The sequence below is a fragment of the Pseudochaenichthys georgianus genome, chromosome 17 (assembly GCF_902827115.2).
Source record: "Pseudochaenichthys georgianus chromosome 17, fPseGeo1.2, whole genome shotgun sequence".
In the NCBI taxonomy this organism is placed as follows: Eukaryota; Metazoa; Chordata; class Actinopteri; order Perciformes; family Channichthyidae; genus Pseudochaenichthys; species Pseudochaenichthys georgianus.
This window is the reverse complement of record NC_047519.1, coordinates 42501927-42520750: the sequence shown is the minus strand read 5'-3', so window position 1 is coordinate 42520750 and position 18824 is coordinate 42501927. Positions and strand designations below refer to the sequence as shown.

Genomic DNA, 18824 nt, shown 5'->3' with positions numbered 1-18824 from the left:
GTGCGCAGACGCAGGAGACCTCGGGAGAAGAGGTCCCTCGCTGCTCGCAGACGCAAGAGAGTGGTCCGACGCAGACGCTAAGCAACGACAGGAAGCATGTAGCACAAGCTTTTAAAAAGGTCGTGCCTTTTTAAAATCGTGTGCACAGAATGAACAAAGGACTGATGGCGAAGTATATTCTACTTCCTTCCTGAAATATAGGGTTGCCATCAGTCCTTTGTTAATTCTGTCCAGAAGCTTTCAAAAAGGCACAACCTTTTTATGTCTCCTGTCGTTGCTTAGCGTCTGCGTTACAAGACTGGAGCACTTGTGCTGCATTCATGCGGCGTCCCGTACTTCCTTCCTGAAAAAGGAAAGACAAAAAATAAATATTATAACTTCTTACATGTGCAGGGTCTACTTGCATACTTTCGGGAGAGGCTCTATGATGTCACTGGTGATGTCGTCACAGCAGAAGCTGGAGATGTGGTTTGATGAGCTTTGTTTGCTTATTCTAAAACAAAGCTCCTGCTGTGCAACATCGCAAACATTTCCTATTTTATCCCTTTGTGTAAAAAAAAGTGTCTTCCTGAAATCCGGTAAATAACCAACAGAGCTCTCGTTTTATATAAATATGCTTTATACATCACATCCATGTTACATTCAAATGAAATAGAAATACAGCCGACAGCAAAAGTCACATTCAAGTCCTTTCCGTGCTGCACATTGACACCAAGCCTCCTAAGGCACAAAGCAAGTCTATCGACCCAAATGACCCAGAGTCGAGAACAGAGACCCCAACAACAACAACAACAACATCAACACCCTCCCAAACGACGCAGGGCAGCTCAGCAGAAAGGCAAAGGGTTGAATCGTCTGAATCCATGCTGGCACAAATAATCTGAGATCAAGTTCCAACATTCAAAAGAGTCCAGATTCGATGCCTGCATTGTTTGTTGTGTGCTCGTGTCAGTCGCTGAAGTCTGGTTTCTCAAAAAGGTGGGATTTATTCGTACAAAACGCGAAACAGGATTATCCGGAAACACAGCAAGAATCCGGCAGTTTTGGAAGAAGTCAAAGCTTTTCAAACTCTAGAAACAGCAAAGTAACGACAACTTTAAGACATGTAGGCCACGGACATGTTTCAGTATTTCAGTCTCAATCAGATTATAATTTGGCTTGAGTCTAATCTTGGGGACCAACAGCGGAGACATCCCATCGTTTAGGGACAGATTCACATGTTTCAACACATCTGGTTGATCTGCATTGAAGAATATTATGTTTAAATGCTTACTGTTATAACGGCTAGCTTTCAAAGAGCCTTTGCTGTTCTTTCTTAATGGGAACTACTGTGCTTTCAAAACTAAGATTTTGCAGAACATATGTGTATAATACTTTATCGTGAGTTGTTGAAGTAAACATCAGAACTTGTGCCGTGTTCATGTGGCAACTTCCTTTAATACTTCTTCAAATCATTGTCCCGGTAACACTTTCCTAAAGCTCTTACATATCTGACCTGGTGCCAAACGATGCAAGAGATTCCTCAAATCAGTCTTACCCAATCGAGGGTTATCGTGCTTTGAAGAACTCTCATTCAGCCAATCGCGCCGTCTTAAACCCTGATGAGTTGTGTGATAATGAAAATGGTCACACGTTGTTAATCTTACAATCTTTTCCTGGACTATTTTCCACCCAACACGACATACGTCTGCACAATGGTCTAGAGCAGTGCTTCTCAAAGTGTGGTCCGCGGCCCCCTAGTGGTCCGTGAGTATATTGGTAAAATTTCACATTTGAAATAAATAAATACATTTAAGTTTTCCGCACTCTCGCGGGAATATCTCCGCAATGGAGCGAGCTTAAGTTTCACTTTCGATTGCATGATATAGCCCAGATCAACACCTTCATCACACATGTTGCCACTTGTTTGTACCATTTTCAGGCGATTTGTAAAAAACGATGTGTTTTTCGATATTTGTGGAGTTAGGTGGTCCGCGAGTGGTTTTTTTATTAGTTAAGTTGTCCTTGGTATGAAAAAGTTTGAGAAACACTGATCTCGAGCAGGGGGTCAAACTCAATGTCATCGCGGGCCACATCAGCATTATGGTTAGTTGTAACTTTAAGACCATCTAACTCAGGGGTGTCAAACTCAAGGCCCGGGGGCCAAATCCGGCCCGCGACTTCATTTTATGTGGCCCCAAAGAGCTTTCAAAGAATATAATATGTTTATTATACGGTTATTTGCCACTTTACAGAAGCACATTGCCAATAAACAACATGTCCCACAATGCATCTCATTTTGTGACATGCGCACTGAAGAGACTTGCAATTATTTGCCCTGGATTTTCGCCTTCAGACGTAGTTAATTATGAAGTTATTACCCTATCTGATAATAATCCAATGCAGAGGCAATAATGTCATATAATACATTATTTATATATCTATATAGTCTTAAAGTTACAAACGGCCCTTTGAGTGCAACCATAATGCAAATGTGGCCCGCGATGAAATTGAGTTTGACACCCCTGATCTAACTATATAATTGGCTTTAGTCTAATCTTGGGGACAAACAGCGGCAACATCCTATCGTTTGGGGACCGTTTCACATTTTTCAACACATTTGGTTGATCTGCGAAAAAATGTAGTAAATCCATGATGAGAAAGATGAGGAAACTGCCCAGTTGCCCCCCAGTGAAAACCATCAGGTGCATACACACCCACCGCCTGGTCATTCAGCCAATCGCGCCGTCTTAAACCCTGATGAGTTGTGTGATAATGAAAATGGTCACACGTTGTTAATCTTACAGTCTTTTCCATGACTATTTTCCACCCAACACGACATGAAGACTGCACAAAGGTCTAGGGAGAACGGCCTCGGGGCAACATTCAAACTTATCGAGAACAAAAAGTAGTAAATCCACAAAGAACAGTTGCCCATCAGGAGCCTGGTGTCACACCGACGTCACCCGGATGACCTGCCCCGAGTCCCTGTCCCGCCTCAGGGGGTTTCGGGGCCCCAAACCGTGGCAAAAGGGCCCCAAACAGAGGCAGCTCCATGGCTGGACCTCCAGCTGGGTGCCGGGGCGTAAAGGGCCATCGGGTGCAAAGGTAGTCAATGGTAACCACAGCGTCCTGGGGGAGAGTGCCGATTGGCCGGTGCTCGTCTCCTCCAGGTCCTTGGCTTTGTTGTAGCTCTGGACGTCCCAGTGCAGGTTGACGGCCCGCCAGCGCAGGAACACGCTGTACACCGCCGCCCCCTCATGGACGATCAAACCTGGGACACACACAAACATTAAAGGTCACCTGTTATGAAATCAGACATTTTGAACTCATGTCAATTGGTTTTAAGACTAAAAAGGTTAAAATGTGCAGATTTGTGGCAGATTTCCCACTTTTATCTACATGTTCTGAGCAATTCAAAAATCACTCCCAAAATAATGTATTTCATTACGGTTTTGATCGGGAGACCCGTGGTGGCAGAGCGTATTATAACATGCATTCAAAGTTTCCCATTGTGCTGAAGCTACGGTGGCTGAGAAGGGCAAACGAGAATTACAAAGTTCGAAACAAATTTTATAAAACAAAATTACATAAACACTTTTACCAAGAAAAAAAAACGATGTAACAAGATGGGAAACACTTCTATAAAGCTAGACACATTTACATTTTATAAAACATTTCTCGTTTGCCCTTCTCAGCCACCGTAGTTTCAGCTGCAGACTGGTTTGCAGAATGTTGTGTCTCGTAAAATCTGTTCAGTGAATGTATTTGGTTCAGTCTTGTGACTTTATTTTGTAGTAACCTCTCCTTCTCGTTGCAGATCACCTCGCTTCCTCCCTTTGTGTGTTTTCCCTCGACCCCGCCCTGATTCTCGGCACCTGTGCCCCCTTAGCCTGTCTATATATACTTCCTGTCTCCCTTGTCTTGCTGCCAGTTCGTTTCGTCCCATGTGTCAGACAGTCAGCGGCAAGTCCATGTCGTCTTCTCGTGGGATCGTATTTGCTAAAAGCCGAGTTTTGGATTATACTTTACCCTTTTGCATTTTTGAAACTACCTCGGTTACCTTTTCCTCGTAAGAGTGTTTTTTGTTATTTACCTGTTACCTCTACGGAGCGATTTTCCGTTGTACAAATAGTGCCCTTTTTCAGTAAAGACTTTCTTTTGTACTTTGTGTGTCGAGTCGTGCCTTTGGGTTCATGCTCGTTTGCCTAGTCGTGACTAGCGGTGTCCCGATCACCTTTTTCTGCTCCCGATCCGATTCCGATCATTTGATTTGGACAATCTGCCGATACCGATTTTTCCCGATCCGATCTTTATGCATTAAGAGAAAAAAAGGAACAGATAACGGCTGGTCATCCAACGCGATGAATTCAGCTATCTTGGCTGTTATTGTTTTGGCCTTTTCTCTGTTCTGGGGCAGTTTCTCTTTCCTTTTGAAAGTCTCTGAAAGTGCCGGTTGTTTCAGTGCCGTTACCTGAGTGGCCGCTGTGTACTCGTCGTCCTATTGTTGTTGTTTGTTTCTCAGGTGGCGTATTAGATTGGTCGTGTTGAACGTAGCTCTGTTCTTTCCACCACGCAGACCCTCCGCCTTGCAAACATTGCATCTGGCTGTTACACTGCCTTCGCTTTCAATTTTATAATACTTCCAAACTCCTGACATTTTCTCTGTCCCGACTCCCGAGTCACCAGCTGAACGTAGCCTCTCGTTAGCTCACTGCTACGATTAGACACTGCGCCCACTCTGTTGCCAGCTTTGAGAGGAATAAGCAACCAGGTCTAAACAAGCCCAACAGAAGCAACACATACATGATGTTGAGTCATTTTAAACCAAAGCTAAGGCCTCAGGATGACTTTAAGACGTGAACATGGTCATTTTTGTTTTGTAACATTAAATAATAATAAAAAAAATCCGATCCCTGATTTTTTTTCTCCCGATTCCGATCTTTTGAAAATCACGTGATCGGCTCCGATCCACGATCACGTGATCGGATCGGGACATCTCTAGTCGTGACACAGACTGGTTTGCAGACTGGTTTCAGACTCACCTACGCAGACCAGGTCCATGAAGCTGTACATGCCGTAGCAGATCTGGAAGAGCACGTCGCGGCGCTGCCACACGGCCTGCGGGCTGAGAGCCGACCACAGCAGCCAGGAGATGCTGGCCACCAGGAAGAGAGAGCCCAGGAACACGGCGATGATCTGCACCTTCTCCACCAGCGTGATGGTGATTGGCTGCCACTGAGAGAGAGAGAGATACACCTGAACGTCAGCAGGAGAGGACTCTTTAAAGTAGAGACCCTACATACTGATATACACCTGAACATCAGCAGGAGAGGACTCTTTAAAGTAGAGACACTACATACTGATATACACCTGAACATCAGCAGGAGAGGACTCTTTAAAGTAGAGACACTACACACTGATATACACCTGAACATCAGCAGGAGAGGACTCTTTAAAGTAGAGACACTACATACTGATATACACCTGAACATCAGCAGAGAGGACTCTTTAAAGTAGAGACACTACACACTGATATACACCTGAACATCATCAGGAGAGGACTCTTTAAAGTAGAGGACACACATACTGATATACAGACACCTGACCATCAGCAGGAGAGGACTCTTTAACAAGTAGAGACACTACATACTGAATACACCTGGACATCAGCAGGAGAGGACTCTTTAAAGTGGAGACACATCATACTGATATACACCTGAACATCAGCAGGAGAGGACTCTTTAAAGTAGAGACACTACACACTGATATACACCTGAACATCAGCAGGAGAGGACTCTTTAAAGTAGAGACACTACATACTGATATACACCTGAACATCAGCAGGAGAGGACTCCTTAAAGTAGAGACACATCATACTGATATACACCTGAACATCAGCAGGAGAGGACTCTTTAAAGTAGAGACACTACATACTGATATACACCTGAACATCAGCAGGAGAGGACTCTTTAAAGCCAAACAAGCTTAGAGTTAACTCAGAATCAGAACATTGTGGATTGTGAAGCTGCACGGAGAAAACTACTTTTAGGCAGAGGGTGTTTGTTCTTTCTGCCAGTGACTCAAGTTCCATCTGGAGCGAACAGACATGAAAAAGCCTGAATGTTCCTCAGATAATGAACCCATCCAGACATGTTGAGCTGCAGGAGGCTCCGTCTGTTCAGCCTTGGGAGGAAACAAGGACTGAAGGAATCCAAACTGAAGAGGAAACAGAAACACTGAGCGGGCCAACGCCACGCCTCCATCAAGAAAACAACCATCATGACTATAGATAGATGGCTTGATGGAAATGTATTCTTAACAGCATCTTTACTACTGATTTAGTAGAGTCCATTTTGTGCTAATGAAAATGGGGAGGGTCATAATTCAGAGGCGAAGTGCGTGAACTCAGAGATTTTAAACTGATGTCATTTTAAGACTTACATCACATTTAAAAAGGTTGAAATGTGGCGATTTATTTCCACATGTTCTGAGCAGTTAACCATTCAAAAGAAATATACAGATGCTATTATAAGGGTTTTAATGAAGAGGGAAGTTACGGCCGTTACGCAGGAAGTGCTCTGACAGCTCGTTACGGCCGCCGCCTCCCCGCTTAACTCTGTTTGCCTGTGTTCTATGTAAATGAGCTGTGCGGTTGCCCTGATGCCCGTGGCTGCTCATCTCCTGGCCCGCCCCCGAAGATTGTGATTGGAGGATGCCGGGCCCGACACGCTCCAATCCCAGCGCACATCCAGCATACAGCGATCAGTCGCGAGGCTCTGATGTGTGAACAGACGCCTCTCGCTACTTGCTTTTCGTTGTTGTGCTTAACTCGTGTGGTCCGTATTTAGTTGAGTGTTGATTAGATGTGTCTCGAGTAGCTTAGAATGACGTTGACTGTCGTCCTCTAGCTTAGCTGTGTTTTCTTACAGCCTCCTCTTGTTAGCTTGTACCACTTTAATAGTGAGGGTTGTTTTGTTGCTATTGTTGTTTACATTACATGACATGTCACTTACATGGGAAATCCCCGCAGGAGCCATTTGGGGTGAAGACGTCTCGGGGACACAACGACACGCTGACTGCAGTGGGGTTTGAACCCCGATCCGAACACCAACACACAACCCACTGCGCCACACACCTCCCTGTAGTATCTATTCCTTTGTGTTTGATTAGGCTCTCTTATTAGAGTCCTCCCTTTGTTGGTTGCTCCATTTTGTTATCCTAATAAACTCCTTTTCCAATTCCAACTGGTGTGTGTTGCTTTTCCTCTTCCCCTAGTTGGGACGTAACACAGATTTTGTGGCCGGTTTTCCCGCACTGTGAATATTTCTGAGCATAAATCAATGCACCAGAGAGACTGTAAAAACAATCATCTGTTAATGCCTCGATAATAATTCAGAGAGGATGCTCGGTGGGAGACAACGGTAACCTCAAACGGCTGTAAAAAGCCCACAGATCATATAATGGCAATGATTCCTAATTCATTATTTAAACATCCATTATCAACCAACCTGTTCCATGTTAAAGTGCATATTTGTACTTATTTATATAAATGTTTGATTGCATGCTCATTCATCGTAATTGTACATTAAATAAAGTACAATTATTAATGATTCCCCACCCCCCGCCCTCGGTGCTTTACCTGCCAGGGGTTCTTGGTGTTGATGGCGATGACGCTGAAGCGGTAGCAGCAGAGTTCACAGGTCCAGCAGCCGCGCTCGCTGATCCACTTCAGGAGGCAGGTCTGGTGGGTGTAGCGCACCGAGCCGTCGCAGCGGCACGGGTTCAGCAGGGCGCCCTGCAGCCGGTCAGAGGTCAGGGGTCAGATATTAACATATGATGATGGAGAGGGAATGTCTTTAATCGTTAACCTTTGTGTTTTTTGAAATGTGGGTGAACTTTGACCTGGGAAGACCACATATGTTCTGAATTTGGATAAAACACACATAGGTTTTTTGCAAATCTTCGTTTCTGTGGCAACTAAATAAAAGATTAGATGGGAGGACAACAACAAGGGTAACATGTGTATGTCACAAACACATAACAACTGATTAGGAAATGGAAGCTTCAAGACTTGATAAGCAATCAAATACAATCCAATTTACTTTTAGTGGAAGTGCATGTTTTTTAATTGGCAATCTGAAAAGCATTCAACGAACCCTGATTGTGATTTAAAAAAACCTTTATTGATCAATAAATAACAAACAAGTTTAGTCTCAAAAAGTCTGTATGTAAGGAGCCTTGTTCTTATTTTTGTAAATGCTCTTTGTCTTAAACACGCTTGCCTTCATGCCTCAGTTTGGCATTTCCTCCCAGCGGGTCATTCATCAAATAAAATCCACGCCTTGTTCACCAGCGTCGCTCAGATCAATGATCGTTGCTCTGCAGCTACAACACGTCCAGATGCAGCGCGACATAAATCATGAAAAACCATATCTATGCTTTCTTCCTGGAGGCATTCCTCAGGCGGCCATTACTGCCGGGCAGTGAGCGGAGTATTAAAAGTGTATTAAGGTCAGCGGTCAGGCAGATCGTTTTTCACCATGTCATATTAACCTTGTGGGTCGAAGAGCACCTCAGAGGCTTTCACTTGAATTAACTGAGTTAGGGCAGCTCTCCACTGAAGCTGTGAGGCTTTAAAGAGAAGGAGGATTGCAATGCTTCTGGATATCTGAGGGGACATTTGATGAACCATACAATTCCCTGGTTCCCGCCACAAAAAGGAGCCGTATGAGTGTTTCAGAAAATAATCTCAACGTTTATGATTCATAGACGTTTTGTTCAGCAGGAAAATATTCACATGTTAACACCACTTTATGATTTGTGAAGTAACAAGCTAATGTTGGGCTATAAAGAAACTACAGCACGGTCACATGAGTTCACATCACCACCGCTAAGCTAAAGGAGGCTAATGTTGGGCTATAAAGAAACTACAGCATGGTCACATGACTTCACGTCACCACAGCTAAGCTAAAGGTGGCTAATGTTGGGCTATAAAGAAACTACAGCATGGTCACATGACTTCACGTCACCACAGCTAAGCTAAAGGTGGCTAATGTTGGGCTATAAAGGAACTACAGCACGGTCACATGACTTCACGTCACCACTGCTAAGCTAAAGGAGGCTAATGTTGGGCTATAGAGGAACTACAGCACGGTCACATGACTTCACGTCACCACAGCTAAGCTAAAGGAGGCTAATGTTGAGCTATAAAGGAACTACAGCATGGTCACATGACTTCACGTCACCACAGCTAAGCTAAAGGAGGCTAATTTTGGGCTATAAAGGAACTACAGCACGGTCACATGACTTCACGTCACCACCACTAAGCTAAAGGCGGCTAATGTTGGGCTATAAAGGAACTACAGCACGGTCACATGACTTCACGTCACCACCACTAAGCTAAAGGAGGCTAATGTTGGGCTATAAAGGAACTACAGCACGGTCACATGACTTAATGTCATCACCGCTAAGCTAAAGGAGGCTAATGTTGGGCTATAAAGGAACTACAGCACGGTCACATGACTTCACTTCACCACCACTAAGCTAAAGGCGGCTAATGTTGGGCTATAAAGGAACTACAGCACGGTCACATGACTTCACATCACCACCGCTAAGCTAAAGGCGGCTAATGTTGGGCTATAAAGGAACCACAGCATGGTCACATGACTTCACATTAGGGCTGCACGATATTGAAAAAAACTGACATCGCGATTTCCCCCCCCCCCGGCGGTATATATTGCGGGTTTTTTAACCTGTTAAGCCCCAAAGTCCCGGCGGGTACTTTACTTTTTTGTTTCACGACACTGGATCTTAATATTTAAGAACCTATTAATGTGTTATACCAGATTAACGGAAATAATCTCAGCTAACTGACGATACAAACCATTTTTACCAAAACACAAGTCTCATAAGAAGCATCTAAATGACCCCTTAGCGAAAAATGCTAACGCACTTTGGCACAGAACTCAAGATAAAACATACCCTTATTGCTTGTCGTAGCTGCACATACAAGATATCCGATTATAGCTGAGGTTCTACAGATTATTTAGGTATATAGTATCATCACTGAGTGATCCGAACTCGGACAGGGGAAGCAAACACAGACATCACAACACGTACCTTTACGGAGCTTCTAGGGGAGATGTCTCACCGTAGCTGTCAATCTGATCAAAAGACGTGTTCAATGGCATTACAACGAGAAAAAACGCGGCTGAATCGGTTGATCCATAGGTTGATAATGTAGTTGTGGCTTTGAAGCAATTGTCACCAGAGTGGCTGCTGCTTCCGGTCTTGGCTATGCGGCAGTCCAGCGCACACACACATTACCAAATAAGGAGTGAGAGTGACGCTTAGCCAAAACCGGAAGCTGCATACACTCTGGTGGCTACCATTAGCAGCTAACTTTTGTGCTCCGACTTTTACATAAAAGTTGAATTATGGATTATAAACAATTGCTTCAAAGCCACAGCGACATTATCAACCTATGGATCAACCGATTCAGCCGCGTTTTTTCTCGTTTTAATGCCATTGAACACGTCTTTTGATCAGATTGACAGCTACGGTGAGACATCTCCCCGAGAAGCTCCGTAAAGGTACGTGTTGTGATGTCTGTGTTTACTTCCCCTGTCGCGAGTTCGGATCACTCAGTGAAGATACTATACCTAAATAATCTGTGGAACCTCAGCTTTAATCGGATATATTGTATGTCCAGTTTCGATAAGTGATAAGGGTATCTTTATTTAGAATTCTGTGCTAAAGTGCGTTAGCATTTTTTTTTTTTAAATGAATAAAACCGCACTTCCCTGCGGTGTGAATATCGTGCATGCGCATATCGCGGTTATCACCATGACATGGTATATCTTTCAGCCCTACTTCACATCACCACCGCTAAGCTAAAGGAGGCTAATGTTGGGCTATAAAGAAACTACAGCACGGTCACATGAGTTCACATCACCACCGCTAAGCAAAAGGAGGCTAATGTTGGGCTATAAAGAAACTACAGCACGGTCACATGACTTCACGTCACCACAGCTAAGCTAAAGGTGGCTAATGTTGGGCTATAAAGGAACTACAGTACGGTCACATGACTTCACATCACCACCGCTAAGCTAAAGGAGGCTAATGTTGGGCTATAAAGGAACTACAGCACGGTCACATGACTTCACGTCACCACCGCTAAGCTAAAGGCGGCTAATGTTGGGCTATAAAGGAACAACAGCACGGTCACATGACTTCACGTCACCACCGCTAAGCTAAAGGAGGCTAATGTTGGGCTATAAAAGTACTACAGCACGGTCACATGACTTCACGTCACCACCGCTAAGCTAAAGGCGGCTAATGTTGGGCTATAAAGGAACAACAGCACGGTCACATGACTTCACGTCACCACCGCTAAGCTAAAGCCGGCTAATGTTGGGCTATAAAGGAACTACAGCACGGTCACATGACTTCACGTCACCACCGCTAAGCTAAAGCCGGCTAATGTTGGGCTATAAAGGAACTACAGCACGGTCACATGACTTCACGTCACCACCGCTAAGCTAAAGGCGGCTAATGTTGGGCTATAAAGGAACAACAGCACGGTCACATGACTTCACGTCACCACCGCTAAGCTAAAGGCGGCTAATGTTGGGCTATAAAGGAACAACAGCACGGTCACATGACTTCACGTCACCACCGCTAAGCTAAAGCCGGCTAATGTTGGGCTATAAAGGAACTACAGCACGGTCACATGACTTATCATATTCTCAGTTCATCTGCATATTTAAATTAATGACCTTTTTTTGGGTGAAGTCTTCCTTTCCTTCAAGTTATTCAAAACATGACTCCATTGATGCTTATTTGCTGGACTTAGATAACATCTTACTCTGCTCATAAATGAATATTTACATTCTCCCTGATAACAGGTGGAGCTCGGCCTTCAAGATTTAAGATTAAAGGCTTCATCGTTACAGGAGCTACAGTGTAGTTATGTCTAGGGGTGCAACAACTAATCGACTTAATCGATTAAAATCGATTACCAAATTAGTTACCAACTAATTCAGTCATCGATTCGTTGGTGACGTCATCACGTGTGTTTTACACCCCGTTAAACTCTAACTTTATTGGTCTTTGTATCGGTACTGGAGACATTTAAAAAAGATATGTCATGTATTATTGCTACAAAGACATTATATCGCAGTCTTAGTGTCGCCAACTCGTTTCTAATATGCAAAAAGACAAACAAATGATGTATTTTCGATCTTTCTCTCCCCCGCCTGCTTGCGAGGGGGCGGGGCAGTTTACACACGGGCAGCTGCAACATGCAGCAACACACACACGTGGGAGATGGCGGAGAGAACGCGCTCCGAGGTGGTTAAACTTTACCCGACCTCGATGTGGAAAATGCTCGTTACCAAAAGTGGAATAAGAGTTTAGCATGTAAGGGCGGTAACACGAGCTATTTGTCTAAACATTTAGCAAAAGTGCTCCAGATCCAGACGGAGGAATGCACCGGGTTCCACTGTCTCTCTAGCAGCTCTGTAGCCCCGTCCACAGTAACGTTTCCACGTCAGGTGTTATGTATGCTAGCAGCAACACACGGAGCTAACTACATTATACAAACATAATGATTAGAGGTAACAGAGTTATTTGCGGACTTTTGGTGACAGAGCCTTCAGTGTGGCATCCCCCACCCTCTGGAACTCTCTCCCCCCCCAAAATCCGCAGCGCCCCAACCCTGGACATTTTCAAAAAAGCCCTCAAAACGCACCTTTTTACCAAGGCTTTCCCCACTGTATAGTTAGTTTAATAGGTTTATTTGTCCGCTACTTCCCCCCCCACCCCCTTAACCTGTCTGCCTTTTTTCCCCTACTTCCCCCCCTACCCGACTTGTAAAGCGACCTTGGGTTTCCTGAAAGGCACTATAAAAATATTATATATTATTATTATTTAGTTTGTTAAAGTTTCAGCTATTCTTATATTTACAGTTGTGTCATCAGATTATTTAATACGATTTGTTAAAACACTGTTGTTTCTTTTGATGTGAAATATTATTTATTTAATTTGAATAAAAAGCAATGTTAGTTTTGTTCACAATTTAAGTTATTTCAATAATATATTTATTTTGGAATCAAGTATTCATCTTTATTGTCTTCATTGTTAGTTTCCACATGCCTAAAACAACCTCAAGCTAAATCTAAAAGTTGATGGCTAAATAAGAGCGTTTGAGAAATTGTGCAAGGCATACAGTAATAGTCCGAATAGTCGATTAATCGTTTCATTAATCGATAGATTAATCGATTATCAAATTAGTCGTTTGTTGCAGCCCTAGTTATGTCAATGAAAATCTTAGGTCCCAGGCTCCTTCAATAATGCAACATGAATATATAAGACAAACAATATGAAACAGTGCAAGAGAATGTTGCAAGTCACCAATGTGCAGGTAAATGCGTGAGAAGGGATCTCTAAAATCCAGATATTAGTCTGGCCCCGGACGCAGAGATTAGAGTGCTAATAGGCTGTAGCCCACGTTCAGAGGACAGGATATTCACTTAGCGTTTACTGCCTGCTCTCCTTCCTGCAGGACGAGCCGTCCCTCATGCTGTCACCAGACAGAAAAGCACCCTGCAGAGTTTCAGGTTTCAGAGACGCGTGACCGTTTGTCTGTCCGCCGTCTGCAGGAGGACTCACAGACTGATGTTTCACCGAGACCGTGATTCAGGGATTTCCTCCACCTCTCATTGTGAATCCATTGGAGAACTGTAGTGTATGGGTATGTCTACTGTGTATATATCTAATTGTATTTAATTCAGTCCTTTTATTGCAGTCTTCTTGTTTTATTTTATTTTTTATTAGATATTACGTTTTAACTCCTTATGTTAATATAAATATACATTTTTAATTATATATTTTTATTGCGAACATATATTTAACCTCCTTTGTTTAAATATATGTTGTCTTATTGAACATTTTAATTGAATGTCTTGTGTTTATAGAAATATTTTAATTTTTTATTTTACTCCACGTCCAATATATTATTTTAAAAAACTTGTTTTGATTTAAGTTAATTTCACTTAGTTTTATTTCATTGTATGTTTGTTTATATAAATATATACATGTTATTTTAATAATTGCTATAGCATTCTTACTGAAGCTTCTTGCTTTAACTTCTTGTGTGTTTTTATTTAATTCAATCTGTCAATGGCCTTTAAATAAATATAAATTATAATTGTAAAAAAAAAATGTTGTTCTTCTTGTGTGTCAGTCATCCACACCAATCAGAAGTGCTGAGCTCCACATGTACCAGCCATTGTTAACCAATCAGAAGTGCTGAGCTCCACATGTACCAGCCATTGCTAACCAATCAGAAGTGCTGAGCTCCACATGTACCAGCCATTGCTAACCAATCAGAAGTGCTGAGCTCCACATGAACCAGCCATTGTTAACCAATCAGAAGTGCTGAGCTCCACATGTACCAGCCATTGTTAACCAATCAGAAGTGCTGAGCTCCACATGTACCAGCCATTGTTAACCAATCAGAAGTGTTGTGCTCCACATGTACCAGCCATTGTTAACCAATCAGAAGTGTTGTGCTCCACATGTACCAGCCATTGTTAACCAATCAGAAGTGGCCCATGATAGAAGGTGATTGACAGATTGATCCAATCACCTGCCAAGTATTTTTGAAATACTTTTCCAGATGGCTTCCAGTGGAGCTTCATATGGTGAAAGCATCTGAGTCAGGTTAGTGACGCTCCATCACGTGTTTCTATCACAGGGAGAATCTGAAACTGAAGCTCGACTTTAAAGCAACGGAAGTTGCATGTAAGTTTAGTTCTTTCACTCGTATCTCGGGCTGCGGGCTGCTAGAGACAGGAGCACGTTGATGCGACCTTCCTAGCCGGAGACATGGCCGCATTTTACAATAAACTTCCGTTGGGTCGCTTCAAAACAAATATCGCAAATCGAATCGCAATATTTGTCAGAAAAATCGCAATTCGATTATTTCCCCAAATCGTGCAGCCCTAATTCTTAACATATGTTATATATATATATATATATATATAGACCAGTGTTTTTCAAACTTTTTCATTCCAAGGACCACTTAAACCAATAAAAAAACACTCGCGGACCACCTAACTCCACAAATATCCAAAATCACATCGTTTTTCTAGAACAGATTACAAATCGCCTGAAAATAGAACAAACAAGTGGCAACATGTGTGACGAAGGTGTTGCGCTGGACTATATCAAGCAATCGAAAGTGAAACTTAAGCTCACTCTATTGCGGAGATATTCTCGCAAGAGTGCGGACAATTTAAATGTATTTATTTATTTCAAATGTGAAATGTTACCAATATACTCGCGGACCACTAGGGGGCGCTCACGGACCACCAATGGTCCGCGGACCACACTTTGAGAAGCACTGATATAGACGATAAGTGAGTTGTGCAAACATAGATTAAAGGTATACAATTAACACTATACATGTACTTGTACTCGGAACTGCTGTACTTGTACTTGATTACTTTCCACCGGTAGAAGCAGGTATGCTCTGTCCACGGCGCTGAAGTCAGCTCAAGGTCCTTCTCTGCACTTTAGCTCTTAATAACATTACAGATTTACATCTTCACATTCACATTGGATCTGTTCCTATTATTATCCATCCAATCAGAAACGTCTCCAGCATGACGTGAAAGCAGGTGAGTTGCAGCAGCAGCCAATCACCATGCAGCACCTTCATCCAATTAAAGCCAACTTTCACCTTTTCAAATCTTTAGATAAAGAAGTGAATTCAATGTTTAGAATGACTCTGCTACAGGTTAGCAAAGTGGGTTGAGCTGTTGGATTATAATTATTGATGTGTTTATCACTTTAATGTTGCAGCTAGTCGTAGTCGAGTTGTTCTTACTAAATACATATATATATATATCTATATATATATATATATCTATATATATAGAGATATATATATAGACAGGTAGCTTGTGACTTTCACCAAGGATCAATAAAGTTTATCCACACAACTAGCAGCTTTTGCTAAATGTGTGTCACACCTCTAAAGCCAACTACATGCCAACGTATCACTGCGAGCTGTTCTTTGTTCGGTTCTTATGGCCTTTAGTGTCAACAGACCTCATTTATACAAAACGAAAGAACATTGTTGAGTTAAAAATAGCTCAAATGTTCAATGTGTGTGAACATTTTAAAATCAGAGCAGCAGGACACAGACACATGTGGACGTTTAGTCAGGATTTAAATGTATGAACCCATGCATGTTTCCATCCCCTACTTATAACATAGGGATATAAGTGTATCTTGACACGATAAACTACGTGTTGATTATATTTTGTATTCTAAATACAATCTCCAAACTGAATCTGTCAGATAAATGTCCAGTAGTGGAGTTCGAAGTAAAACATGTGAAGTTAAGAGTAGCAGGAAGTACAAATACTCGAGTAGAAGTACATCCACAATGCACTTGAGTATACTTAGCTACTCTCCACCCTTCACACCGCCAGTACTTTGCCTGTGGCAGAAACAGCTGGTTGTACCTGCTCGGCTCCCTGGAAGCAGATCCTGCAGCTGGGGGTCGGGATGCAGGTCTCACTGCTGCTGTTTGAATGCATCGTCTGCTCCTTGCACGATTTCCCCCCCAAAACCCCCACTTCCTCCTCCTCTTCCTCGCGGGAGAAATGCCCCCCGTTGTTCCCCTCACATGCATCCCTGTAGCCCCGGGCCTCCTCTTCCTCACCCGGCTCTTCCTCCTTCTCTTCCCCGGGGTGCAGGCGTCTTTCCCCGCCACCGTGAGGCTCTCCTTCCCCCCAGGTGTGGCTGTGGGGGAGGGTTTCTCCCCCCTTCGCCTCCTCCCCTCCACGCGCCTCTCCCTCCTCTGTGCTCATGATCAAATGAAAAGTGGAGAATATAGCATCGATGCAACCCGACAGAGGATCCAGCGCCACCGCCGATGCTTCTGTGAGATGACGCCTGGGTTTGGACACCGAGCCGAGCCTCCCTCCTGCAGCCGAAGCTATGCTGTCTTTTCCTGGCGGTACAGATGGAAACCCGGACCCCCCCGGCGGTTCTGCGGATTTTGGACCCGCCTCATGAGCTCCGGAGACCCGGGGAGCGTCTCCTCACAGCCTCCGTGCATCGCAGCAGGATTCCCTCTTCCTCACTCCTCTTCCTCCCTCCTCCTCCTCCTCCTCCTCCTCCTCCTCCTCCTCCTCTTTTACCGAATCAGAATCAGAATCATGTTTATCACCAGGTAGGTTGACACGTACGAGGAATTTGACTTGGTGTCATCGTGCACATCAAAGTAAAACGAAAAACACAGATAGCGAACTATTTTAAGAACACTATCATAGTTCGCTATCTGTGTTTTTAAATTGTTGTTTTACTTGTATATGCACCAAGACAGCAAGGCTTTGCTGCCTCTTCTGCCGATGCAGCAATCTGGGGTTTAAGGGGTCCTCCTAAAGGGGTTTAAATGCTTCATCTGCAATATACTATAATTGATATAAATAGTTATCACCGCAATAAACCGTATTGAATTTAGTCTTAATGTACATTATTTAATTTCATATTCTGTTCTTGTACATATCATATTTACATGTATACTTCTTACACTACTTTTCATTTTGTATTTTTGCATTTTATTATATATGTTGCCTTGTTGGAGGAGCTCAGGTCAGAAGAATGTCATTGCCCTTTTACACTTTGAGCATATGATGATAAAACCTTTGAATTGAATGGCCCTGATCCTCCGCTGTCAGGGGTTAAATAAGTGTAAATTAGGTAGATCATTTGTTTATATATAATTTGTAAGTCAATAATATTTTTGTTTATCGATTCGATACTGCTTAAGTTTGTACAGTATCATAATTCTCTTGTTTCAAATCAAAACGCCGGCTTCCTCCTGCAGAGAACGCCTCTCCCCCTGCGGAGGAGGCCATTCTCCCGCATCATTGTCCCTCATCGTGATGGAGGAGCAGATTCACACACACCCACAAAAAGCGTCACCTGCTGGGCTTCAAATGCCATCGTTATGCAGGGCGGTGCCTTTAACCTTTTTCTACCAGCAGATATCAGCAGGACACTTCCCTGATGATCACTTTCTTTAAAGAGACCCTGATGTGCTTTCTGTGGTTTCCCCTCTCCTGTAGTTCTGTCGGTTTTAGTCAGCCCAGTCTCACAACGAAACGTGTAATAGCGACGTTTGTCCACAGGGCAACACGTAGTATAGTCACACATAACCCTCTGAAGACGTGACATGGTTTCCTATTTATTTCGTAGTACCCCTCAATGCAGTGCGCAATGCCTCAACGTCTCAACGTGGGCGGGAGCTCAACCTTTCTCAACTTTTAAGCACGTGACGTCCCGACTCCCGTGTTGTGTACTTACCCAGTCACAAAATTAACATATTATATCTTATATTATTAATATATATATAATGATACCGGTAATATAATGATACCTTGAGGTCTCTGTTACATTTGAGTTGCGAGTGATCTGTCGCCAGGGCAACGGCATTTAAAAATATAAAACTCAACTTAAACACATTAACAGCCTTCTGTTATGAACACGAACACATCATAAGGAGGGGAGGAGAAGATGAGGATTCAAAAAGGAAATGGAGAAAAAGAGAGAGTTTAAAGGGGAACTGATTAGAAGTGGCAAAAATAATACTAAGGGGAGAGATTTTTGGGTTTAGGTTCGGGAGGTAGGAAGATTAGGATGAGGTAAAAAGGTAGGGAGTGGTTGGGTTAGGATGGGGGGGAAGGGAAGGGTTAGATTGAAGGGAGGGAAGAGAACGGCTACCCGGGAAACAGGATGCAACGCGGCATCTGTGAAGCTCCGCC

At 43.2% G+C, this 18824-nt stretch overlaps 1 protein-coding gene across 1 annotated transcript; it reads right to left on the bottom strand.

Annotated features, from left to right (window-relative positions):
- Window positions 1-621: 621 nt before the first annotated feature.
- On the bottom strand, window positions 622-17130 carry marchf11 (membrane-associated ring finger (C3HC4) 11). The gene is made up of 4 exons (XM_034105104.2): window positions 16518-17130; window positions 7622-7777; window positions 5025-5217; window positions 622-3253 (listed from the first exon to the last, which is right to left on the bottom strand). Exons 1-4 carry the CDS (start codon window positions 16863-16865, stop codon window positions 2931-2933), a joined length of 1020 nt encoding a protein of 339 aa, XP_033960995.1. The 5' UTR covers window positions 16866-17130; the 3' UTR covers window positions 622-2930.
- Between the last annotated feature and the right edge of the window lie 1694 nt (window positions 17131-18824).

Excerpts from the sequence above, each read along its gene's own strand:
- marchf11 (XM_034105104.2), bottom strand. The coding sequence starts at position 16,865 with ATGAGCACAGAGGAGGGAGAGGCGCGTGGAGGGGAGGAGGCGAAGGGG. Across the intron at positions 5,218-7,621 it reads ACACCAAGAACCCCTGGCAG|TGGCAGCCAATCACCATCAC; the intron begins GTAAAGCACCGA and ends TCTCTCTCTCAG. Across the intron at positions 3,254-5,024 it reads CATGGACCTGGTCTGCGTAG|GTTTGATCGTCCATGAGGGG; the intron begins GTGAGTCTGAAA and ends TGTGTGTCCCAG.